This window comes from Blennius ocellaris (assembly GCF_963422515.1).
Source record: "Blennius ocellaris genome assembly, chromosome: 8".
NCBI classification, from domain to species: domain Eukaryota; kingdom Metazoa; phylum Chordata; class Actinopteri; order Blenniiformes; family Blenniidae; genus Blennius; species Blennius ocellaris.
The window spans coordinates 17,702,665-17,728,451 of record NC_137657.1 but is presented as its reverse complement, the minus strand read 5'-3'; the positions used below and the strand labels follow the sequence as shown (position 1 = coordinate 17,728,451).

Sequence of the window (25,787 nt, the reverse complement as noted above, 5' to 3'; positions counted from 1 at the left end):
AAGTCATAATGATGCAGGATAAACTTGAGCCACCTCTTCAAACAGAGGCTTGTTGTTGTTGATGTCGTTGATTCCCACGATAACTTGGGCCGAGCTGCTGAGGGGATACGGACCACCGGAGGCGTTATCATCCGTGGCGGTGATGTTGAGGACGTACTGAGGGCCTCTTAGTCGAGGGGGAGGACTCCGACGCAGCTTGATAATGCCTACAAACACAAACACATTTCAAGAACAAATCAAATTGATCTTGGAATCTTTGGTATAAGTTCTCATTAAGATACGCCCCTAAATTAAACTGCTATTGAAGTACTTGACTCACGATCACTCAGATTGAGCTCCAACTAACTTTTTAACACAAGTGCTAATACTTAAAGTAAAGCAACTATAGCTACATGGATGTGTTTATACTGAGGAAATAGTCTAGAAAATGTGGCGTTTTCCAAGTTGCCGAACCCATGAACTGTCAACAACCGAAACAACTGACTTACGATACCAAAAGATTCATTGACAAATCCCAAAATTTAACAAGGAAAATATTTGAACTGCTCCACTATTGTTTCAGTAAGTATGATCTTCATTGTTGTCCATCCATATTCCCATCTGTACAGGAAGGAGGCATCTCATCTTGGTGCCTTTTAAATGCCTTCACCTTTCCACTCACATTACATGCAACATGTATTGCAAGTAAGTACTTATGACATTTTTCAGAGGCGTAGCATACACTGGCAGAATTGAATGTTTTCTCTTTATTATATTTTTTTGTTAAAATGCCAACACTTACACTGCAAGTTTAATTTGCTTTCATGTTAAATTGTTTCTAATGCCAGGGGACAGTGTTGACATTACAGAGAGCAGACTTGTTTGGAGGAGAAGGAAATTTCAAATAGGTTTCAGCAAACAGAAAATAAAGAAAAACACTCAGAATCCGCTGCTTACTTTTTCTCCCAAAATCACCATGAAGGTAAAACTTCAGAATCCTGAACATTTTTGGATCTCCTCCATATAACTGAAATATTTTACTGTTTGCTATTTTACTGTTACTGAAATTTGCACAATGAACAGTTAATATGATTGTATGATATCTGGACAGCCACAGTAATGGTAAATTGACTTATTTACTACTTGAGCAGTGTGAATGACACAAACGCTTACACACACACGCACACGCACACGCACACACACACACACACACACACACACACACACACACACACACACACACACACACACACACACACACACACACACACACACACACACACACACACACACACACATCAATGGCTGCCATGGCAGGTGGTCTAACATAAGGACAAGAATATGACTAAATGATAAATAATAATGGCTAAAACCACTGCCATTTGCATTTATTATTTAGTATCTAGATATGATAATTCAGAAGTTCAGAGAATCCACTTGAGTTCAAACTGTCAAAATGGTTGTGGAATATTTTCCCGTCACTTGACTAAGTGGTACGTCATTACATGTGAAGTAAGTTGAGTGCTTGCTGTGGGAGTTTTCCCATTTCTGCATCCAAAATGGGAACTGTGCAAAGTAAGTACAAACACCAACTGACATGACAGCCCAAAGATGAAAAGCAGAGCTGTGATGTTCACTGCTGTGTGGGTCACCAACTGCAATGACAACAGCCGGAAAAAAAACCCACATTATTCCAACTCGGGCCTAAAACAAATGTCATATTTTTCTGTGCTAACAATCACTTGCAAATTAACATAACAGAGCAGCAGCGCTAACAAACAAACAAACAAATAAGCAGCTTTGGTAGCAACATGAATAGAGACACGGAGGCTGGGAGGGAGCGAACACATCTACATGAAAATACTTCACAACGCTTTGAAGTGACAAAGCAGAACAGCCAAGCAAGCCAAAGGCCATCTGCTGCTTGACTGTGTGTGTGTGTGTGTGTGTGTGTGTGTGTGTGTGTGTGTGTGTGTGTGTGTGTGTGTGTGTGTGTGTGTGTGTGTGTGTGTGTGTGTGTGTGGTAGTGAGTCTTAATATATCATTTATGTGCAAATGTTCATGTTTGTATCTGTGCATGAACGCATGCATTTGTGTGTGCAGTGGAGCCGTGCATTCTGGGTGATAAGGTGACAGCGAGGCTTAGAGACAGGAAAACACATGCACGCACGCACGCAAACACAAATGCACTACACACGTACAAAGATAACCGTGCAAGCAAAACATGATTGAGCATCACAGTGCTGCATATAAACTTTATCTTGCAAAAGTATTTCTCTTCTGATATGCACACATACATGTGCTTGCGTGTGCGCACACACACACACTCACACACACGCACACACACACACACACGCACACACTTTGTATTCTCTGTTTTGTTTTGGCACTGACATCATGTATTTCTCAGCTTCTTCCTTCAACCCTGACCTACACCTTCATATTTTTGTTTTTGCAAACAGAAGACAATATTAAAGCTAAAATAATTGTGCGACACCTCTTACAGAGGCAGACCCAATTAATAAGTTACAAGCTCATAGTCTCTCTTTAATTACCTGGAATGTGGTGGGCTATGTAATTTTTTAATGAGTCAGGTTTCTTTACTGTTCGTCATAACACATTAAACATTTCTGTGTTTTATCCATTGTGAGACCACAACATTCTTCACTTCCAATCTGTTCAGTGGATTGCTGCACTTCATACACATTTTTTTATGCGGTGACTTCTTTACAAATACAAAGGGGGGGGGTCCACCCAATTTTAACTGTGCATAGTCTCACATAATCTTGTGGGAAACACTGCAGGCTTGAAGCTCCCCTCAATTTACAACCAATTTAAATGTTGACAGCCCAATTCAATGGATTTTTTTGGGAGGGTCCAACTGTATCTGCTGGTGTCAAGAAATAAGATGGCATTTTCTGTAGTAATTATAAATGAAACAATTTGGGTAATGAGATGTAGGTAACATGTTCTAGTGGAACCAACTACTTGTTTTCAGTTAGGGAGGCTAACACTCTACTTCAAAGATCAGGCTCAAGCTTCCTGATCGATGAAAGCTCACGGTTGAGGCAGCATCAGGTTCTCTTGGACCATTTTCTAGACAAGCTGCTGTAGGTTTAAACTGCCTCTGTATTGCACCAAGTTCCCCTCCTGTCTCACTCTCCGTATATTCATACATTGCTATTACATTCCAATACCAATATGTCTCTCTCTTGTACTCTGTTCCATCTACCTCTGCAGGATCTCTAACAGTGAAACTGGAAGTTTGTGATCTGAACTGCCTGTTGCTATCAGTTTTCTCTGAGTGAGTAAGCTTGTTGTCTGATGTCAACTTGTTTTGCTCGTTCGTTTGTTTATTCATTGGTTTATAGCTCTCGACCGCTCTCCTCTACTTTTCTCACTAACCCCAAACCCCTAACTGGAACAGCAGAAAGTCACCTCTTCTAGTTCTGAAAAGATTTCTTTCCGTTGAAAAGGATTTTCTGCTTTCCACCGCCACCTATGCCTGCTCATCTGGAATAGTTTTCTCTGTAAAAGTGCCTTGATATGACTATGTTGTTATTGGCACCATATGAATAAAATTTGAATTCAACTAAACTGAATTAAATTTGATCAAATGTTCTCCTTCAGGGTTTGAAAAGATCATAAACTATCAGAAATGGGAAGGCTGACTCGCGTTTGGCTGCTGAAGTCAAAGTGCAGCCAAACATCTGAGGCGGTTTGTACAGCAGGGTGTTTGAAAAGTATTCTGAATGCTGATTTTTTTAAGCGCACGACATGCATTATTGCTTTTCTGAGGTCCTGCTCCTAGAAATGGAAGAGTAGGTTTACACATTTCCCTTCAGTTTCCAAACAGCCATTCTAACTGTCAGGTAGTGACCGTCTTTTTCATAATACTCTTGTACTGAATGTGTCGACTCAGAGGTACATCAGATGATAAAAAGAACACATGATCTGACCTTTCACCATCAAGTGAAGATGGCCAACATGTCCTTGAAAAGTTGTTTGTTACTTCACAAAAAACAGGCACATAAATATTTAAACACATCCTCCAGACACACGGAGGAGATGAACAGTTTGTGGGTTGTAGTGATTACAAATGTGTGTGTATTCATGTTCTTGTTATTTATGCATGTTATGTGTGTGCCTGTGTGTTCCAGGGGGTTCACTGGCCTCGTTAATGCTACCAAGCTTGATCCCCAAATACTCGTCTCCATAGCAACAGCGACTTTACCGTGTGTGTGTGTGTGTGTGTGTTTGTGTGTGTTTGTGTGTGTGTGTGTGTGTATTGTTATCTGTATGCAGTTGTGTGTGCACATGAACGTAAAAATGATTTCTGTTTGGTAGCAAATAACACATTCCTAATCATTTATGTGTTGTTTTTTTGTCCCATTAGGAGCAGAGCTGGTTGCTGATGTTGGCTCATGCATATCTCCAGAGTGAAGTAGCTCGATAACTACTTGCGAGATAAACTTCAAAGATAATGAATGCTCTCATTTACGATCCTAACAACCTATGAAAAACTTAGCTTTCCCTTTTATTGTTTTAAATCTTTGTGCTACACAAACTGAGCCCAGGAAGATTTAACAGATTACTTCTTTGTCAGCAGTCACACGGGTGGCAAAGCGGTTTATTTACCATTTTGAATGGTGCCACTTTTAGAATAAACTTTCATTTGTGGAATGAGCAACTGAGCTAAAGACATGGCTTGAACCCAGGATATAATTGCCAGATCTTCTTTGCTCAAGCCAAATGACCTATTCTACTGTTGACTCGAGTTTTGAGCATCTGCTGCCCCAAGGTGCTGACAATCACATACCACTGTGGTGTTACCAGAAGTACGCCCGTGAGGTTGGGCGTACTGAGTATCACCAACACAACCCCGTCGTGTAACTCGCAATAAGTAGTGGTTGAAGATGAGATGTTCGTATCACTAGAGGAGATGTCAGGCTGTTTATGATTCTTCCACATTCTAACGAGGCCTTTGTTTATTTCTTCAGAAATCAGCCATATGTTCAATGAAACAATACCAAATAGAGTCAAAAGCAAAATCAGCTATTTGACATTGGCAGAGAAGATATGGCAAATCAATCAGAGGCAGAATCCAAACACTGCTACTTATCCCACAAATGCATGTTCCTTATCAATGTGGTACCATTGAGGCAGGAAATGAACATGCTTTCCACCAGCATAAGATTTATTGCCAATCCCATCGAGATGTTTATCTCCTTGAGCTCTTTATTTAATTTAAGTTGCAGAGTGCTTCAGCCGAACTCAGCTGAATTTGAGTAAAAGCAGACCATTACATATATATTCACATTCATACCGGCGGACAATTTATGGGTCTCAAATCACCAACAAATGCAAGTTTTTGGACTGTAGGGGGAAACCTCTGTACTCCACGGGTGTATCAGGAGAACATGCAAACTTTGTAAATAACTACTTTCCGGATCAGAGTCCAACCGGGGGTAATGCCACTGTGAGGCAAGAATGTTAACCACCACACCACTATGTGGCCCAAAAGGCATAGTTAAAACAAAGAAATAATCTACCAAACCAAATATTCCTCACTTTTAATAGTAGCTATAATCCTGCAGTAGTGCCAGTACTGAAATGTTTCTGTGTCCAGAGTGGGAGATGCTTTATTAATGAAACAGTAAAACCAGTGCAGCGATGTCTATAAATCAACATGACCACTTTCTTCCTGAGTCCTTTATTAACTCCAGGGAACAACTCAATATTACTTTTAAGCTTAAACATCACTTTTTTTGTGCTGCCTCAAGTAAAGCGCTGCTTCACACTGAGAAATTAGGAAAGTGTAATTACTCCACAGCTGTGAGGAGCGTTAACCTTTTTGTTGTTGATTGCTTGAGTGTAATCAGCCAAACTCTCCTCGATGAAAAAAGTACTTGAGTCAAGTGTGATTGAAACGTCAGTTGTGTTTATGTGTATGAACAACAACAACAACAACAACAACAACAACAACAACAACAACAACAACAACAACAACAGTAGAGTTTTGTGTGCATTTGTTGCCTCACCCTTCTGATTGTCCAGCAGGAAATTGCTGTCCTCATTGCCGCCAGTGATGGCGTAGGAGACGGTGTCTCCATCTGGGTCGTTGGCATGGACGATGGCAACCAACGTGTCTGGACCGGCATCTTCACTGAGGAAAGTCTTATAACTGAGAAAGGAGGAAAGAGTGACATTTATCTCTCTCTCTCTCTCTCTCTCTCTCTCTATATATATATATATATATATATATATATATATATATATAACAAGTCTTGACAAATAATTATACATTATGGACATATCCATTTCTGGAAAAATATTTGTACATTGACCATGGAAAAATACAAGATACTATATGAGATATTATACAAGCTGAATATATGCCTTTACAAACATGCATAAACATACATTTACATATATACAAATGTATATGCCCAGTATATTACCTTCTCTTTATATACACATATGTCCATGTTGACCTCATAAACATTTGTACATACATACAGCAGCACAAAATAAGAAACAACAACAAAGAAAAGAGAAAATTGAGAAAGATGAACAGAATAGACTACTTAGTGGAGCATAAAGGAGCCACAAGGAGAAAACAATAGGAAATGAAAGCTGTGAAACAGATAGGAGCGAGAGGAAAGGTGAAGATGAAGTGAAAACAGATGGAGAAGAACAGCAGGATTAAAAATAGTCAGAATTAAAAACAAACTTAATTAGCTGATTTACTCTGTAGGAGAGACCCAGACAGTGACAGGAGTGTGGAAGCGAGAGAGAGAGAGAGAGAGAGAGAGAGAGAGAGAGAGAGAGAGAGAGAGAGAGAGAGAGAGAGAGAGAGAGAGAGAGAGAGAGAGAGAGAGAGAGAGAGAGAGAGAATATGACTGCTAAACAAAGTTGCATTCAATATAAAAAAGGTGATTAAAAGTTAAACATGAAACTGAAAAGTAGAAAAATGACAAAGTTCGCCTACGCGCTCTGGGAGAAGATAGGTGCCTCATCGTTGCTGTTGGCGACCCTGATGCGGATGGAGGCGGTCCCGGTGCGTGGGGGTATCCCAGAATCCACTGCGACCACCACGAATTCATAAATGTGATTGGGCCGCTCATAGTCCAGGCGACGGGCAGGGCTCACCACGCCGTTCGCAGTTATATCAAAGTCACTGCTGGGGATGGAGTAGGTGAGCTCCGAATTTACGCCCGAGTCACAGTCTCGGGCCAGCACTGAATCAGACGGAGGAAGAGGACGGATAGGAAAATTAAGGAGTGGGTGGGAGCAAGTTAGAAGAATAGGTCAGAAAAGAGTGAAATATAGAGAAGAGAAGGGGTAATACAGAGGTGGGGAACAGACAGGACAGATGAGGAAAAGTTTAAAAAAAATTTACAAAATTAATAGTAAAAGCCAAGATAAATAAAGTATAATTCAATGTAAAAGGGGGTGTGAGCATGGCAAAATGGCATAAGAGAAAAGAGTTTGCTGAACATGTATGGACATGCATGATTACATTTCTCCCTATGTTATTATTATTTGTGAGGATAGATTTGTGCATTGAGCCTTGAGAGTAAGAGCAGTTTACAGGATAAAGCCCATTGTGTCTGCCGTCTGAACAGTTTCAGGGTTCAGATTTTAGGGTTCAAGTTAGGGTAAGAATGCAGAGTAGCCCCACTGCCTTTGTGAGTGTCCTCGAACTGAAGTAAAAATGTGTGTGTGTGTGTGTGTGTGTGTGTGTGTGTGTGTGTGTGTGTGTGTGTGTGTGTGTGTGTGTGTGTGTGTGTGTGTGTGTGTGTGTGTGTGTGTGTGTGTGTGAGTGTGTGTGTGTGCGCAGCGTTGGCTGTGTGCCTAATAAGAGCAAAGCCTCGTTGAAGTCGGACTGTTTGATCTCCACCAGTCACCAGCAGCTATGACAGATGGCTCTCTCACCCACACACACACACACACACACACACACACACACACACACACACACACACACACACACACACACACACACACACACACACACACACACACACACACACACACACACACACACACACACACACACACACACACACACACACTACAGTATAACCACAGGTGTTGGATGTGCTGGAGTTGTGTTCACTGACTGAGGGCAAATAGTTTATCAGTACCTGCTCAGATCTGGGATGCTCTCTCTCTCTCACTGTGTGTGTGTGTGTGTGTGTCTGTGTGTGTGTGTGTGTGTGTGTGTGTGTGTGTGTGTGTGTGTGTGTGTGCGTGTGCGTGTGCGTGTGCGTGTGCGTGTGTGTGTGTGTGTGTTACCTTGCAGCAGTGATGTTCCAGGTGCGACGCTCTCAGGTATGTTGTCTCTGCTGTAAATGGAGTGGAGGAACTCTGGTGTGCAGTCATTCTCATCCATTATAAGGACAACCACCTGCAGGGAACATCTCGCAGCTATTATCTGTTGTTTTTACATCATAAATTATACCAACAAGAGGCAGTCGTAACAAACTATTGACTTATTTCATCTTTCTAAGAAAGTCAAATTACCATCTATGTTCAAACTTTGTAAAGATTTACTGGAATTTTAGTTTGTACAATATTTAGGTCACTTATACACAATATTTGAAACACATTTATATTGCAAGGTCTTCAAAACAAAAAATTATCACAGCATCTCTAAAGGAAGGAAAAAATTATCAAGGACAAGCAGGTTATCTACACCTTTATAAAACGTGAAGGTATACATATGCAGTTAAGTTGAGTTAATTATATACAACACATTCAATTTAATGGAACATGACATTTTAATGGTACTGTGGTATTTGGGATCTTCTTCAATTTACAAGATGGGATCTCCATGGGAATAAACATACAAATGGCTTCAAATGAGATCTCCCATGACCCTGCCATTAGCTTACTGCTTTTGTTCTTTGGCACCATTTTTGGAAATGCCCTCACGCAGTCATTCAGTTATCAAAGTTTGGTCCTTTTCAAAGTGAAACCTGCACAATATCAATTTTCTTGCTTCTAACCCATACATTTTGAGGGTGAAATCTTCATTTGATTCCCATCATCTGACAGATGCCACGATGAAGAGAAAATCATTGGTGACATTCATGCTGGAAATAAAGTGTTGTTAGTCATTTCTCATTGGCCTGAGGTGCTTCACTCAGAGTCAGCAGGTTTCCAAGTTTGGGTGTGATATTAGTTGGACAGACTTTCCTTTTAATAAATAGATGTTCTTATTTACAAAAATAGTTCATGCAAACATTATGAAGACAAATCTTCTTGCTCGAGGAGAAAAACCCATTTCCAGCCTGTCTCTTTCTCTCCGTTCCTCCTTTAAACCTCCTAAATCCTGAGCCTCTGTGTCATCGCCTCTCCCTCGTTCCCGTCCAGTTCACCCACTATCCGGAACTGCTGGAGCTCAAACCAAAACCCTATTTTCCATTCCCATAAAGCCTGATTTAACTGGTGAGTCTGCAGACGTGACCACCTGAGCAAAGATTTCGTCAGCAGCATGAACCTTCGACACACCACCTGTGCAGTAAGAACAGCAGGGCAGCGGATGGGCATGCTGAGAGGATTTAGATGCACGACTGCTTCTGCAAACATGCATTGAATATTTACGAGATTTGTGTGTAAACAGGAAGAAATATTTTTATTATTTTCACTTTAGTTCCAGCAGGTGAATCTGTATGTTGGAGGTTGAAGTAAACTCAGTGTATATATATATATATATATATATATATATATATATATATATATATATATATATATATATATATATATATAAAACACAAGTAAAACACATGTATTCTTAACTGCATGAATAGAAGGGAATTCCCATTAAATTAAAGCCTGCCATCACTCGCACCTGTGTGGACTACAATTAGAAAAAAATGAACAAAACCTTACTTCTGGATATGTGTCTCGATATCAGTCTACTAGCTGGTAGTATGTCTCTGTACATTACATATTAGCTGCCTTGTTTGCTTACTTTGCCAAACTCTCAGTGGACCCACTTATCACCTCATAGAATTGTTATGGTGAACTTGGTAACAAACAGCTGACTGCAGATTAATCATGTGTCTGACTTCACACTTCATCATGCAGTGGAACAGATTTATTTGTGTAGGTGGCTGAGATGTACTATTTGATGATAGAGTACAATGAGATAGAGTATGATGACTTTCAAGTAGTGAGATACTAGTGTTAGAAGCTTTAATGTGCCATATGCAACAAAAGTCCCTTCATGCTTTCGATTTTATGTAAATTTAGTTTATCTTTGACTACAGACTTTAAGGAAGATCTTCAATGGTCATTACTGTTGCACTTGGCTTTTTGCATAGCAGTTTATTTATTTATTCATCTTTATTACACAACTGTATGCTTGAAATACCTTTTATTTACAATATAATGATTTCCCTTTCAAATTAACCGCAAGTCATTTACAGCACCACCAAAGAAGGTCATTCAGCACAAACCATTTTACTCTTGTAAAAACTAAACATGATGGATTGGTGACTCTAAAATTCCCTGTATGTGTGAATGTGAGTGTGCGCGGTTGTCTGTCTCTCTGCGTTTGTCCTGTGTTTGCCCTTTTGCTCATAGTCTGTTGGGAATGAATCCAGCCACTCACAACCCCAAGTTGGAAGAAGTCGTATAGAACCCAGGTGGATGGATGCTCTGAGGCAGATCTTTCTTTGGTTTGATTTCACTGGGTTTAACCATTTCATCTACATGTTCTCCAACAGATAAAATGAAATTGATGCCTTGGCAGTGTGTACGAAGATGTCCAATACAACAATGCTACCCAGGATAGAACATGTTAACAACTTTAAAATGTCTAATGAAGCTTGAGGCAACAGAAAGTGCAGAATCTGCAGTGAAATGTAATATTAGGAGAGCTGAGAAGGCTTCTTTCTTCGCAAATGACTAAAACATACACGCATGCACAGACTGACACAGACACACACACAGGGCCTTTAGAGTGAATTAGTCAGCCAAGCTTAAAGAGCAGCAGTGGCCTTTGGGGGACACTGGTAGTTTAGCAGCTATTCTCTGTCTGTCTCAACCATCTGGACACTGAGAGCAGGTGATAATGGATTTCTCAAGGTGTGTGTGCATGTGCGAGTGAGTGTGTTAATGTGAACAGATGTAGGTATCTGCTGGATAAAATCTTCCCAGCTTACCGTGAGAATAGGGGTCAGTACTTAGCAGCCAGGTTTCTGCACTTAGCACTTTGTATTCTGTGCGTATGTGCGTATGTGCGTGTGTGTGTGTGTGTGTGTGTATGTGTGTGTGTGCATGTTTCATCCACTTTGCCTTTAGAATAATGCAAACTCTATAAAACACTCAGCAGGATTACCACGCAGCTCAACTTGCTGATCACAAAACTGATCACCGAGGTTTCTGACTGCAGCTTTGAACCGGCGGGTTTTCATCATGGGCGCTTCGAGGGACGCTCAGCAGCGTGTTTTTAGTGTTATGCATGCATAATGAACACAGAAGCAGAATAAACAGAAAATGAAACAGTTGCATCACAGCGTCTGATTCAGCGGCGGCTCTCTCATTCAAAATTAATGAGTTTTCATCAGTAAGCAACGTGTTCAACAGTCGAGGGTCAACACCCTTGCATGTTTTCAAAAGTGGGTGATGAAGAGTTGCGCAACTGCTATTTTGGATCTATTCTTGTTTATCAGGGGAAGAAGGGTCGTGACGCCCCGTGCCAACCTTTCAACTCACAGCACAAGAATCTAGTGACTGTCATGTGACACTAAGGCTTCAAGTATGTCGATGATGTGACAACAGGACTTCAAATGCCCACAGCCCTCCACTAGTCAGCATAAAGTCTTCCAAATCTTCAAATGCTGCTCACAGCACCAAGAAAGTTAGATTATAATAATAGTTTTGAGTATTAATGATTTGTTCTCAAGCTGTATTTATATTCAGATTAATGTACACTGTTTGCATAAAGAGGTCAATCAATGTGTTGTTATTAGTCTTGAAGATGTCAATCAATAGATACTATACTTTATTCAGTCAATATGGAAAGTACACAAAACTCTACCATCGTATATGAGCTGTACCATGAAAGTGAAAATGAAAAATTGATGGTTAAAGGCAGAGAGGCTTCATTTGTTGTGAGGTTAGGCAAATGTTCAAATTAGACCTGAAAAAGTAAGGTATAATTATAAAACAGATGTTGATATCTGTCTACCACTCCTGTGCATTTGTGAAAGACAAGCATGCATGTTTGTGCCGGTGAGATATTTGAATTAGCCATTAGCCATTAAAAATGTGAAGCCATGTGTGATAAAATAGTTAAATTTTTTTCACCAAAATACTGAAACAGGGAAAACCCCTACATTTAGTTTGCGCAGTACAAATAACCAACGACTCGATGAGCGAATATTTGCAGGGTTTTCATTTAAGTCGTAAAATCAACAAGGGATACAGCAGCTAAAACTGCACTGTCCCACAGAATCACTAAAAACATTCACTCTGTTCATTTCGGAGAGTGAAACAAAGAGTGTTTGTTAGTCTTTGCAGGTTTATATGCCCTGAGAAACAAGGATTCACTCAAGAGGGCAATGTTCTTCAGTTCAAAGTTAAAAGGGATTGAGGGAAACTTGACTCTCACTCCCAAAACAAAGCTTTTTTCCCCCCCTTACACTGGAGCACAACTATGACGTTTGCAACTAAACCCAGTTACTCATATCAGTGAGCCACACAAATCAAATAACTGGGAGTAATCAGTTATATGGAATATTGGGTTCTGATGCATTGATATGCTTTGCTGTTGTTTCATACCTACAGCAGATTTCTTTCACAATATGTAAGTACGTTGTGAGGTAAACCTAAAACTTACTGGTCTTGTGTTGTTCAACATGTGGCACCTTCAAATCAGGTTTTGAATTCATTTAGTGTGAAAATCGTGTTTCTGCTGCTGCAGTTTGTTTATTGTCTTTCTGTTTTTCCATCTATATTTCTATACAATATTTTTACACTTGCACAGACATAAATATATTAAATAAATGAGTGATTAGACATGCCCAATGACATCATAGCATTTAGGAGAGATCTCGATTTGTCAATCTGATTTGGCTGTGTGTCCTGTTTGAGAGTTGTAGTGTATGCATACCTCCGCCACGCTGCTCAGGCTGGTGTCGGGCTCGGAGGCTCGGACCTGCAGAGTGTGGAGGTTGTGACCGCTCTCAAAGTCCACAGTCCTGGTGAGGCTGAGCGCGCCGCTCTCCTGGTTGATGCTGAAGAGATTTCCAGGATTCACCAGCAGCATGTAGGACAAACTCTTCTTCTGGAAGGAAATGGCTTGAACCACTGCAACTCTGCAAAGGAAAGCAATGCCGATGTTGTCATTTTCTTGGGATGGTTAGGGGAGAGCAAGGAGAAAGACAGTTTGTAGGTCTTCCTGAAAGTCGTGAACTTGTCTCGTTTCCAATTTTATATTTCTTGTGTGTTTTTGATTTAATGTCAAACCTTTCCTCCTCGCTTTGACACACTGAGCATTAACTTCTGAAACACTTTTATTCCATTATATGGTTGCATTCTAATAGCTAATGGGAATAGAAGTGTTTAACATAATGCTAGGACAGCAGTTAATGCATCATCAGTTCTTGTTTTACCTCCTTTTGCTTGAAGCTTGTAGCTTGAAGCAATCTATACAAGTGGGTTAAATTATACTTTCAATTAAGTTCTTTAAATGTCATGATAATGCTCATCTATATTCACTTTTGCATACTTTTGCTAATTTCATAAAAAAAAAAAAAAATGTTGCCCCTCCTTTTCTTTTGGGCTTATGTTGTGAAAATCCCTTTAAAATTTCTGTGAATGAACTCAGCTTGCCTTGCATAAATTGTAAACATGCCCACAGGTCAGTAAATAGCTGCTCCACATTTCTGTTTCCATCAGACTTTCAAAGTGAAGTGGAGATGTGACGTGCTGGTCGAGCTCCAGAGGCGCATTTAAAGTCTGCAGCCTTCATTGATTCTACTGAACTCCATCACAACCTGTTCAATCAACCTGATGGGCAGTCAGAAACACAATATCTGACACACATGAGGACACTTCAGCACATACAATAGAAACACAATGGCAGCAGTGACACACACACAAACATGTACACACACAAGCACACACACACACACACAGCTTTCAGGGTGGCACGGATACTTGGATATTAATACAATGTGCTTTGCGCCAGCAGCCCTAAGGGATTCACACACACACACACACACACACACACACACACACACACACACACACACACACACACACACACACACACACACACACACACACACACACACACACACACACATTCCCCTTCATGTTTATCCAGACCTTGCTTTTAATAAATATTTGAATTTGCCACACTTTCAAATTCTCAGCCTCAGGCCACACTCATACATCTGGGCCCTCTTCATCCACTCCTCCTCCCTCTGTCCTCCTCCTCCTCATCCCTCCCTTTTTTTCTTCTTCTCCTTCCACCTCCTGGTATCCCCCCTCCACTTCCCCTCTGTTGCATCCACCTCTGCTTTCTTCTTCTGTTCTTTTGTCTCGCTCTGCAGGGCTCATCTTTTCATTCATCATATGACATGCAAAACCATGGAGTCGAACACACACACACACACACACACACACACACACACACACACACACACACACACACACACACACACACACACACACACACACACACACACACACACACACACACACACACACACACACACACGCACACACCAGCAGCAGCAGTAGGAAATAGATTTATCTGTAAATATGGACCAATGAGGCAAAAATAAACACCTGCAGTAATCAAAACTATTCATTCGAGATAGAATTTAATACCTATCATAATTTCACAATAAATGACCAAAGATTTCACAATATGCCAACATATTCTCAAGGAAAATCCTTGATGTATTTACTTACCATGTAATCTTGAAAAGACTGATAAATAATACATGATAAAGCATTATACTAAAAATATTAGGGTAGTAGTAAACACTGGGTGTGAGTAAACAGAAATTGGCAATCAAGCTTTGGTTAACAATGCAAGTCTAATGTGCTGATATGTTGCCTGTACAGATCATGAATCTGTCTTGACAGCGTACAGTTGTCTCTTAACCCAGTGGTGTCAAACATATAGCCCACAGGCCAGCACAGTCCCACAACAGGATTCAAATTGGACCCAGGAGACGACCAGCTTGCTACATTTAGAAATAAAACCATGACTATGGTTGTAGAAATCCAGTGTTGTGAGAAGTTACAGTCTTTTATTTTACGTATTTGTGTGACGACAAACACAAAAGCACTTGACAAAATTTAAGGTTGTTTCAAATATGAACTCTTACACTTCTACATTTCTTGCATTAAAACAAAGATAAAACTGTTGTCAATTTGTGTTATCATTTCGTATTAAACTTGTCCGACCCAATTAAATCGAACATGGTTGTAGTTGGCCCATGCACTGAATGATTGTGACACTCGTGTCCTGACCGGACTGAAACCACACACATTTCGACCAGATCAAACTATATTTTGCAGACTGCAGTAGAGACTCACGGTTGGCCCACAGCTGTGTTTTCCGGGACATTCAGGCTGTAAGTGGAGTTGGTGAACTGCGGTGGGCGGTAGCCGGCGAGGATGGCCACAGTGGCTGGTGGGCCTTTACGACCTTGTCCGTCCACTGCCTGCACCCGCAACAAGTACTCCTTACTTGGGGTCAGAGGTCGTCCTGTGGTCTTGATTTCACCTGAGCGGCGGTCCACCTCAAAGCAATCCTCGCCACCTTTAGTGTCACAGATTAAAGGAAACATTAAATAAAATCTTGTTTTCCAGTTTTGAACTTTTTGAACAGCTTTCATTGCTGCTTCATAGACCAAGCCTTCATTGTGAATTATCAAATGTTCCTTACGTAATATAGATGTTGAAAAAATTATGTTGAGTCAAGACTAACAATAAAATGCAATGTTTCAATGTGAGGAGGGAGTGAAACTTCCCTGCAATTAAGCACCTTTACGTAAAGAAGTGAGACCTGCCAAAAAGTCTGGTTTATTCCATTGATTACTGTATTTGATTCCTCCTGAAACCCGCTGATGAATCATGGAGATAATAACTGCACTGTATGACTGTATTTTCCAACCATGCATCAGACTAGGCTCACACACTCAAACAAGAAAAAGTCCACAAAGCACTGTCTGCTAAATTAGATAGATAGATAGATAGATAGATAGATAGATAGATAGATAGATAGATAGATAGATAGATAGATAGATAGATAGATAGATAGATAGATAGATAGATAGATAGATAGATAGATAGATAGATAGATAGATAGATAGATGCACTGTCACATTCGTGCAATTATGAGAAAACAAAGCAAATTGAGGCTTTAGGGATGCTCTCTCTCTCACTCTGTGTGTGTGTGTGTGTGTGTGTGTGTGTGTGTGTGTGTGTGTGTGTGTGTGTGTGTGTGTGTGTGTGTGTGTGTGTGTGTGTGTGTGTGTGTGTGCGCGTATGCGTGTGTGTGTGTGTGTGTGTGTGTGTGCGCGTATGCGTGTGCGTGTGTGTGCTGGTTAATGCTCTATGAAGAGCTTGTTTTCACCCACGTCGCCCCTGGCTGAAGAGTGAAACAGAGCTGCAGACAGGCAGCAAGAAAGACACCCATGGAGAGAGAGAGAGAGAGAGAGAGAGAGAGAGAGAGAGAGAGAGAGAGAGAGAGAGGGGAAACACCCTGTGAGGGAAAGATGGAGAGGAAGAGATGAGGAAGGGGCAAAAAGAGATGAGTGAGACGACGGGGGGAAAAATGTCAAAAAAGATTTGGTTTGGAGGAAGAAGGGAAAGATGGAAAAGAAAAAGTGAGTTAAGGCAAATAATGGGAAAGCGGGGATGGATGGAGGAATAGAGAAACAGGAAAAATCCTCAGCTGTTGACCAGAGGGTTTTCAACTGGCAGCTGCATCCAACCTGTCAATCATCTCCTTCTGCTCGGTCTATTTGTGGAGTCATTTTTTTCACAGAGTCTGTCTGTGTCTCACGAGAAAAGTTTCTCACTGAAATGAAAATATATTTTAAACCTAAGCGTTCATATTCTCGATCTGTTTGGAACTATTAGATGTGTGCATGACGCAGGTCGGCTTATCATAACCGGGGGAAAAGGAGGCGAAGAAGGCAGCTGCGAGACGTGTTGGGTGGCTAATATCAACGGCAAATATCAAACGTGTTTATTAAAAAACTAAATTAAAAAAATATCAGGGTACACTGCGCACTAGTGCATCACAGGGCTAACGCTTCAAGAACCTTGAAAACAAATGTTTTTTTTTTTTTTTAATGAATGGATTCATCTCCTTTTCTATGAAAACTAAGCTGAGCTGAAATTATCATCTGAAGAATAATGAGCAATAATGTTTGATCAGACCTGATAATGTCATGTCACGTACAAAGATGCCTTCTTCCTGTGAGGTGACAGGACTAACCACTGGGCCCCTGCGTCACAACATTAGTTCCTATGTATCATGTAAATATATTTTGGCACATTCAGAGGTCTCAACATACGGTAGTGAAAAATCATTGTGCTCCTTCATATGAGACATTTTTATTTATATAAATTACTTTCCAGCATTATTTCTGGCTCAGTGGACTCTTGTTTACGCTGACTGTCCGGATGCTCGAAGAGATTGGGAATGTAAGTCCTTTAAACTGAACCCTTTAATTGGCTTCACTCACTCTGTGAATATATCCTCAAATCAGCATGATGTAAAAACCTGTTTTTTTAATACAAATTATTGGCTTATTCGTTGGTACACATGTTGTCACATTATGCCAAAGGGAAGTCAGAAGCTTTTAATATGAAAGCATTAGAAATTAGCTCTCAAAATATCTCTCATGCTCATTTTCTCCTCAAAAAAAAGAAAGAAAAAAAGTAAGAAATGAAAAAATCCACAGCCACCGGCGCCCATCCGCCCACCCTCCAACTCTCCCACTCGCTGCCTCTCTAGAGACTTTCCTATTATTCCTGAATCTGGGAGCATTCTTTGCCCCAGGGAGCGATTAACAGTGCAGCTCCATGCCGTTTATATGCGTTTTTCTCTCCCTCTACCATTTGACGGTAATTGAAATTCAACAAGTCAAATTTTATTTATAAATCGCTCCTTTGAACAAAACAGGTTTGTCACAGAGTGCCTGGCAGAGCAGCAGCGGACCTAATTACAGATACAGGCAGCAGATAAGAGCCGGAGCGCCCACATGACAGGTTTTTAGGAGGAACCGACTGGGAAATAAGGGAGACTTGACTGTGGAAGGTAAAAAAAAACAAAAAAAAAACATATAGCATAGATGATGAAAGTGTGAAGCAAATGTGGATATTAAAAGAGCTTTTTATGCTTCTTGAATTTTATTTTTCCTCACTGAAGATTGCTGTGCCAGCACTGTGCCACAGAGAAACGTCCTATCTTATTGGACCGGTTCACACAGTTTACCACATTTATAAGTATAATTTAACATTTTACATTATTGGAACTCAGAAGACCAAAGAAGAAAATGAGGAATTAGAAGTAAAGTCCTTATTATTTCATGAATATACTATACTATTATTTTCATATATTACTTTATATATTATTTGACTTAATCCAAGGTGGCAAATATACGCAGAGCACACCGGGACAATCCATCACAGAGCAAACACTGTGACTTACACCTACAGGCAATTTATTCAATAATTAACCTTTAACACATATTTTTGGAATGTATGAATAAACCAGAGTACCAGGAGAAAACGCTGGCCTGCATGGAGAACATGAATACCCGGACTTGAACCAGGGACATTCTCCATGTGAGGTTAGAGGCGACTAACAAGAGACATGTGAATGTGATTACCATCTATTAGGAGGAAGTGGGCTTGTCCAGGCGTCCCGTCCCGTTGCCGTGCCGACAGTCTGTACACGACAGATCCCGGTGTGGCATCAGGGCCGATGGCGCCCAGGTACAGTGAAGGAAACATCGTCCACTGCAGGTTAGCCTGGCTGGGCATGCTCAGAGTCAACCTGCACAGGTACCAGTCATCACCTGGAGAGTTGATGGAGAAAACATGGATTTACTGTTTGCGGTCATTAATTTTTTTTTGGCAGATGCTACTTTAAAAAAGGGAAATACACATTTATGTTTATCCTTTTATCTGTAACTGAAAAGCTTTGTGTTTATACAATCAGCCGCCGCACATTTCGTACACACTGAGCATATGCATTCCCAATATATGTGTTCCTCTGAGGGAAAACAAATCATGCTGTTCAGCTGGTAAATACTCCACTTTTGTTCACTAAATACATTCTCGATGAATCAGTGTGCCAGCATGACAGATTCTGCAAACAGAAAGCCTGGACAGACTCCATGAGTTATTGTATTTCTGAAAAACACACTTTAAATTAAAATACCAAACTGCACAGTTCCCAAAATTGCATTTTAAAGTAAATGAGTTGCAGCCCATATGAGATGTCAACAAAGATGTTATGGGATGATAAATGGAAGATTCAGGCTTACATTTAGTCACATTATAATAGGGATGCACCAATATCAGTATCAGGTCTGATACCACACGGAGCACTCTTACTCAGAAAAAGATCCCTGATACAATCAGCAATGTCACCCACAGGTATGCAACAGAGCCTTTAATATTGATGAGAATGACAAAAGCAAAACAGACTGTAAACTATGATCTAAAAAGAGAAGGAGTGAAAGTTTGTAAAGTACCAGTAACAATCAATAAATCATAATCTGTATTGCCATTGTACAGAAACAATGAGGAAATGGTGTGCAATGCCATTCGGTGCAAATGAAAAATACAGAGGAAAAAAAGGGATCAAATGAAAGTGGCAAACATAAAAAAAAAACTGTATATTAATACAAAGTAATATAAAGCAATTAATCTGCAGTATTAAAAAAGGTAAAACAGGGAATGTTCATCTAACAGCAATATAATCTGTTTTTTGTTTTTTTTAGTTGACCACCAAAAAACAATAAAAAAATAATGTTTGGATTGTACAAAATGAAGTATTGCACATTGATAAGTTTAGCTTTGTAAGTAATTACCAGTGACATTTGGACCAGCAGAGTTCACAGGATGTCACTCATTCCCTTAACTGCTCAGCACGTTAGTCAAACTAGTGAAAATAAGTGGTATTGGTGCAGCCCTACATTATGTAATACTATAATAATAAACAAAATAGTGTTACAATGCAGCTCTATGATGGGTTATGGGTGAATGTGAATGTGAATGTTTTCATTGCAGGCGAGATCAGCTCGCGATAGGGGATACTTGAGTTTCTAGAAGTTTCTAGAATATCTGGATTTCAGGTTTCCTTGAAACAGTTACCACTGTCAGACTGCCCTGGCATTAGACAAATTCATGAAGCGTATTAAACTCTAATTAGTAGACCTCCTCAGATGCCATGTGCCATAAAAAGACAACATATGTAATTTTGAGGTCTTTTGCTTTTCTATATAAGTTGAAGAAAGACCAGAGATAGGTAGAGTTCTGCTTGGACCTGCTGCTTTGCTCCCTGCAATTTTAAATAAACTTTTTTGAGTGCATAGAAATTTTGACTCCTCAATTTTGGCTCTGTCTCAAATAATTCCACAACACTGATCAAGTAGGTAACTTAATAGACTTGAAAAGTCTTTAAAGGTACAAGACAGAACCAAATATGAAATGGGTCACAAAACCAAGCCTCGGAACTAAAATGGGCTGAATTTTTGGTTTTAAAGTGGCACAGTTGGTGATATCTCTTTGCAATTCCATGCTTATTACTGTCCACATTACAATATATGTATTATCAAATACAGTAAGTTTAGTGAAACAATAGTGAGAAAGCTGTCACTCATGCTCAAGTTCAACATTTGAACTTTCAACGATCAGAAAACAATGGGATATGTGTTTTAACGCTACTGCTATACAAACTCTATAAACAACAGGTTTGTTTATTTAGTTGACTTTTTTTTCTGGGCTGTAACAAGATGCTATTGTTGTCTCAGCTTTGTAAAAAAAGGAGCTTGTTAGGTAAGCCAGCGCCACTTGTTCAGACAGAAGAGCCACAGCCGAGTAGCTTCAAGCCAAAGGTGACATTTCACTGCAACATCTGTCATGTTTTCTCTCTTTATTTTGTGTCTGTGTGCATGTGTGTGTGTGATTCATCTCCACCTTGCTGTTAGTAGAAATGAACGAAGGAGTGACAGGGACGACGAAAGAACAGGAAGCGGCTCCTCCAAAATAAAACAACTGAAGTCTCAGAAGATCACACACACACACGCACGCGCACGCGCACGCACACACACACACACACACACACACACACACACACACACACACACACACACACACACACACACACACACACACACACACACACACACACACACACACACACACACACACACACACACAGCTTGTCTGCATCTACAACTCCAGTCTCTTTCCTGATGTGGTTTTTCATGTCATCTGCTTCTGAGGAGGGATTTGTTCGGTTTGAAGGTGCCTTGGCGCGTCGCTGTTGTTTTGGCTCCTGTGTCATTTCACAGCCAACGGAGGAGACAACAGCATGAACAATAGACGGAGCTCCACTTCAGAGAGACCAAAGAAGAGAGAGAGAGAGAGAGGTGAGGTGGGAGGGGGGCAGGGGAGGCGCAAACACAACAGCGTCTACCTCTGTTTCTGTCTTTTTATATCATCTCTGAAGGTCTGTCAACAAACTAGGAGCCGCGGCGAGAGGCAGGTGGGGAGATGAAGGAGAGGCAAGAATAATAGTGGAAAAGGGAGGCAAAAGACAGAAGAGGCAGAATGAAAGCAGTAAAAGGTAAAATATAAAGAAAGAAAAGAAGAAGAGATGGAAAACAAGAAGTGAGGACTTCATTAATATGAAAAGAAATAAGGTCATGAATCCCTCTACAAAAATACTACGTTCCTATTTGTTTTAGCGCTGGTGTAAATCCACAGTGTAATTTACTGGCATGATATAATCTATCTCTCTGTCTATCATCCGTCTGCTTGATCGTTTTAATGCATGTTAGGATGAAGTTCATCTCCCCTCATTGAACGCGACAAACCGGACAAAAATCATTTAAAGCAGAGCTGTCACCTCCTGTCAAGAGAGAAACTCAAAACTCACTCCACATTGCTCAGTGTGCTTCACATCAAGGCATACATTTTAGCTGAATTCTGGAGTTTTGTGTCATTCCACAATAGGACATATTGCAATCAACAACAGGAATAACTAATATTCGTTGACAAGAGCTGTTACTTCGTAAGTAAAAAAACGTGTGTCTCTCCAAACAGCTAAACTGTAGTCTTCTGCTTAATTTCACTTTATTGCATCTCCACATTCATTGCATTAACTCCTACTATGAAATGTAGTTATAAAGCTTTGTTTACTTTTTTCTTCTGTTTTCTACTGCTCCCTCCGTCATTGTACTTTTATCACTGTGTAAATGTATTAGATGATGCTAATCTGCTATAATGTGAACCGAATCAGCTCCTATTAACATGTTTTTTTTGTTTGTTTTTTTATCTTTGTGTGTAAAAACATAATCATTAAAACACGAAATGCATAGAACAATTTTTTTGGGTGAAGCATAAACAAACTGCCCTAAATTATGACCGCTATAACTCATGCAAATTAATGCCATCCCTGAGAAGGCCAACTTAATCTGGGAATAACAATATATTCTATGGCGGGCTAATACATGCAGCAACTCTGCTGTAAACACCTGTAAACAAATGTGTGAAAGGAGAGAAAAAAAAATATGCAGGGGAGGATGAGGTGGTAATGAAGAAGAAGAAGGCTTCCAGTTCGATGCTGCACAGTCTCATTCTGCATCGCCAGTCTTTTTTTCCGGTCAGCCCATAAAATCTTGAATAATCACATCTATTCCTGTCTGCTGTTTTACATATGCTGCGCTGTGGGCCGTGTATGAAAGTGAAATGAAATCTGTCCCATTATCATGATAAACATCAACACGTTCGGATGTGGCGCCAGCGGTCAGCACATGTGTCTGCCCAGGCAAAATAAATAAATAACCATGGCGTATGAAAAACACACATCCAGGAGGGAGATGGAGGAAGAGCTGTCAGCTGGACAACATGCCTCTGTTATACCTCCGGGCTGATGAAAGGTCGCTGACACCAGAGTAATGCCATTAAATTAATGCTGTGTTAAGATGCAGTGTGTAGTCTAAGTAGAGTAACAAGATGCCTCTGGTCCATCGCAAGACAAACACAGAGAGACATAAAACCACTCACATTTAATGTAAATGCATGTTTTGGATGCAACGGGAGTAGCTTTAACAAAGCTGCTCATGCACATAGTGAATATGCAAACTTTCAGTTCCAAACTGGAGGTATTCTGGAGCGCTGATCACTAAAGCACTGAGCACTCCATCTTTATGTGTTGCATGAGAGTTGGAGGGGCAGCGGGGTACACAATGTGGTTAGAGGGCACAAACTACACACTGTGAAAGTTCCTGGCTCTAAAGCTACCACTTACACACTGTTGGGAAATGTTATTGGCCGGAATATTTAATCAAAAGACAGCAGACGAAAACCATCCTGGTCCTCCATATTTCAGAAGGAGCTTTGTGTATTAGAGTGTTGCATTATGGGATGCCAGAGTGTATCCTCACAATCTGTGACGAGGCAAAACAAATCAAAAGAGTCTCCCACACGCAAACAAATCATCCAGCTGAGACTGTCGCACAATAAAGAAGCTCAATAAGATCAGAAAACTGTTAACTGCCACAAGAAAGTATTCTAACTCTTCAGGAGGCCGACAGGAGACAAGAGCAGGCAATTGATAAACAGAAAGAGTTAGACAAACAACACACATGTGAATATGCAGAATTTATTTCATGGTATCGTTTCATGTCTCACTTTGAGACTTCATAATTGTTGTGTGGGGATTGAGTCTCAAAGACAGTCTGAGGATGACCGAGTCCTCTTAATAAAGTCTTCTCATGGGACGGGCGTTGATCATATGGTTAAGTGGATTGTCTCACGGTGGTCTTATTGGTGGTTTATTACACTTATTTTCCTGTTGAATGAGCTGAGTTAACGAGTCAACAAACCTAAAAAAGAAAAGGAAAGAAAACAAACAATCAAAATATAACTGAATATTTTAAACATTTTCCCCCAAAGATGTTGAAAGATGTGTCTTTTTGAAGCCCTTTGAAGGTTTAAAATACAACCGTCAACATCATATTTCACAGTAATGCTGCTGAATTATCAGGCACGTTGCCTGGTGCAAAACTCTGGAGCAGATTCTTAAAATGTATCATAAATATATTGTTATTGGAATATCAGCATATGCAAAATGCTGTACGTGCCATGACTAAACTGTGATGAATTATTTTTCCATAGGCTGTGCATTCATACAATATACATTCAAAATGACAGAATTTCAAATTTGAAAGCAAAAACTGATTAATTGCAAAAAAAGTACACATTAACTAATTAAACTGTTTCATTTGAATGACAGTAGCAACGGTTTATTCTTGGTGGCCACAGGGAAAACGTCATGAGCACAAATATCAAGGGAATTTAACCAAAATGATTATTAATCTATAACACATGTTTAGCTAATATTGTGCAGACTTCCTCTGGAAATGAACATTTTCATTCCAGCATCAGTGTATTAAAGCTCAACATATTGAATTATTTCCTGAAGTGGTCACCTTCGTCCAAGTTGGAAGGTGGAAGTAGCTCTTGTGTGGTTGTTTCCATGCTCAGTTTTGTAATCTTCTCAGATTGGGTGGGATTACAGTGACTCAGGGTAAATGATGTTCAGTTGGTCTGAGTGTGGCTAGCGCTGTTAACGCCTCAGACGCAGCCAGCGTTCTATGCAGGTCAATATTCCAAGCCCTGTGCTGAATGTGGTTGTGTGTTATATAAATGTTAAACTGTGCTGGTTTTATAAGCAGATTTAGTATTGTTATTTGTTTCTTTTTCATCTACTGGATTTACTGAATCCTCGAGATACCAGCATCACTGAGCATGCATCTTTGAGTGCAGAAATTAAAGGTTTGATCCATTTCCAAACTCTTAATCTGAACTCTGGAATCTGCTGTGAGCATCGAGATGAAGTTTCAATATATCCACCTCATCCCAACTCTGACAAAGTTTCGATATGTTATTTTCCAGTCATCCAAAGACCATCAATGCAATAAAATACAATTTAGTTGCAGGGTCTCTCCAGGATGAACTCTTTTGATGACTTCCTGCTCTTTTTCGTAGCAACATCCTCACAATAAAGTTGCATTTTCTACACTTAAAAACAGCATCTTTCATTCTGTTTAGGGACGCATCGATTCAGTGTTCTGCAAACAGGATATGCTGTAAGTAATTGCCCTTATCCAGCTGAACAACAGTTTAGCCTCTGTGAAGTGCGGCGATCCCTCATATCCTTCCACTCAGCCTCCTCAACATAGGAAATAAGGCTTGCAGCCTGAACGGTGTACTGAGCCCTGATGTGAACTGCTGCTTGCAGGCCAGAACTCACTGAACACATGCATGCATGCATACAAAAATGCAGAGGAACGTCCGGCTCGGGGCAGCAGCCGGCCTGGAGCGAGGAGGAGAAGGAGTGGAAGATGATGAAGGACTGAGAACCTGAATGCTGAACTGCCATTTCCACACAGGGATGGACGTGTTTGTCTTCCCAAGCGTGACAGCCTTTTTCTGGGTTATTCCACATCTGAGGCTGTCATGAAATGAGTGCAAAATGAGTCAGTAAGTTTTGTTAGTTTCACTTCATTATGTAT

At 40.3% G+C, this 25,787-nt stretch overlaps 1 protein-coding gene across 1 annotated transcript in view; it reads right to left on the bottom strand.

Moving 5' to 3' along the window:
• The window catches only part of LOC308133119 (neural-cadherin), a gene marked incomplete at both ends in the record, with an annotated part of 142,047 nt that overhangs the window by 59,901 nt on the left and 56,359 nt on the right, over window positions 1-25,787 (bottom strand). The window contains 7 exons of the mRNA XM_080500402.1: window positions 34-206; window positions 6,021-6,163; window positions 6,971-7,220; window positions 8,281-8,392; window positions 13,109-13,313; window positions 15,553-15,778; window positions 18,864-19,052. Of these exons, the coding sequence (XP_080356528.1) occupies window positions 34-206; window positions 6,021-6,163; window positions 6,971-7,220; window positions 8,281-8,392; window positions 13,109-13,313; window positions 15,553-15,778; window positions 18,864-19,052 (1,298 nt within the window). The remainder of the gene's footprint in view (window positions 1-33; window positions 207-6,020; window positions 6,164-6,970; window positions 7,221-8,280; window positions 8,393-13,108; window positions 13,314-15,552; window positions 15,779-18,863; window positions 19,053-25,787) is intronic.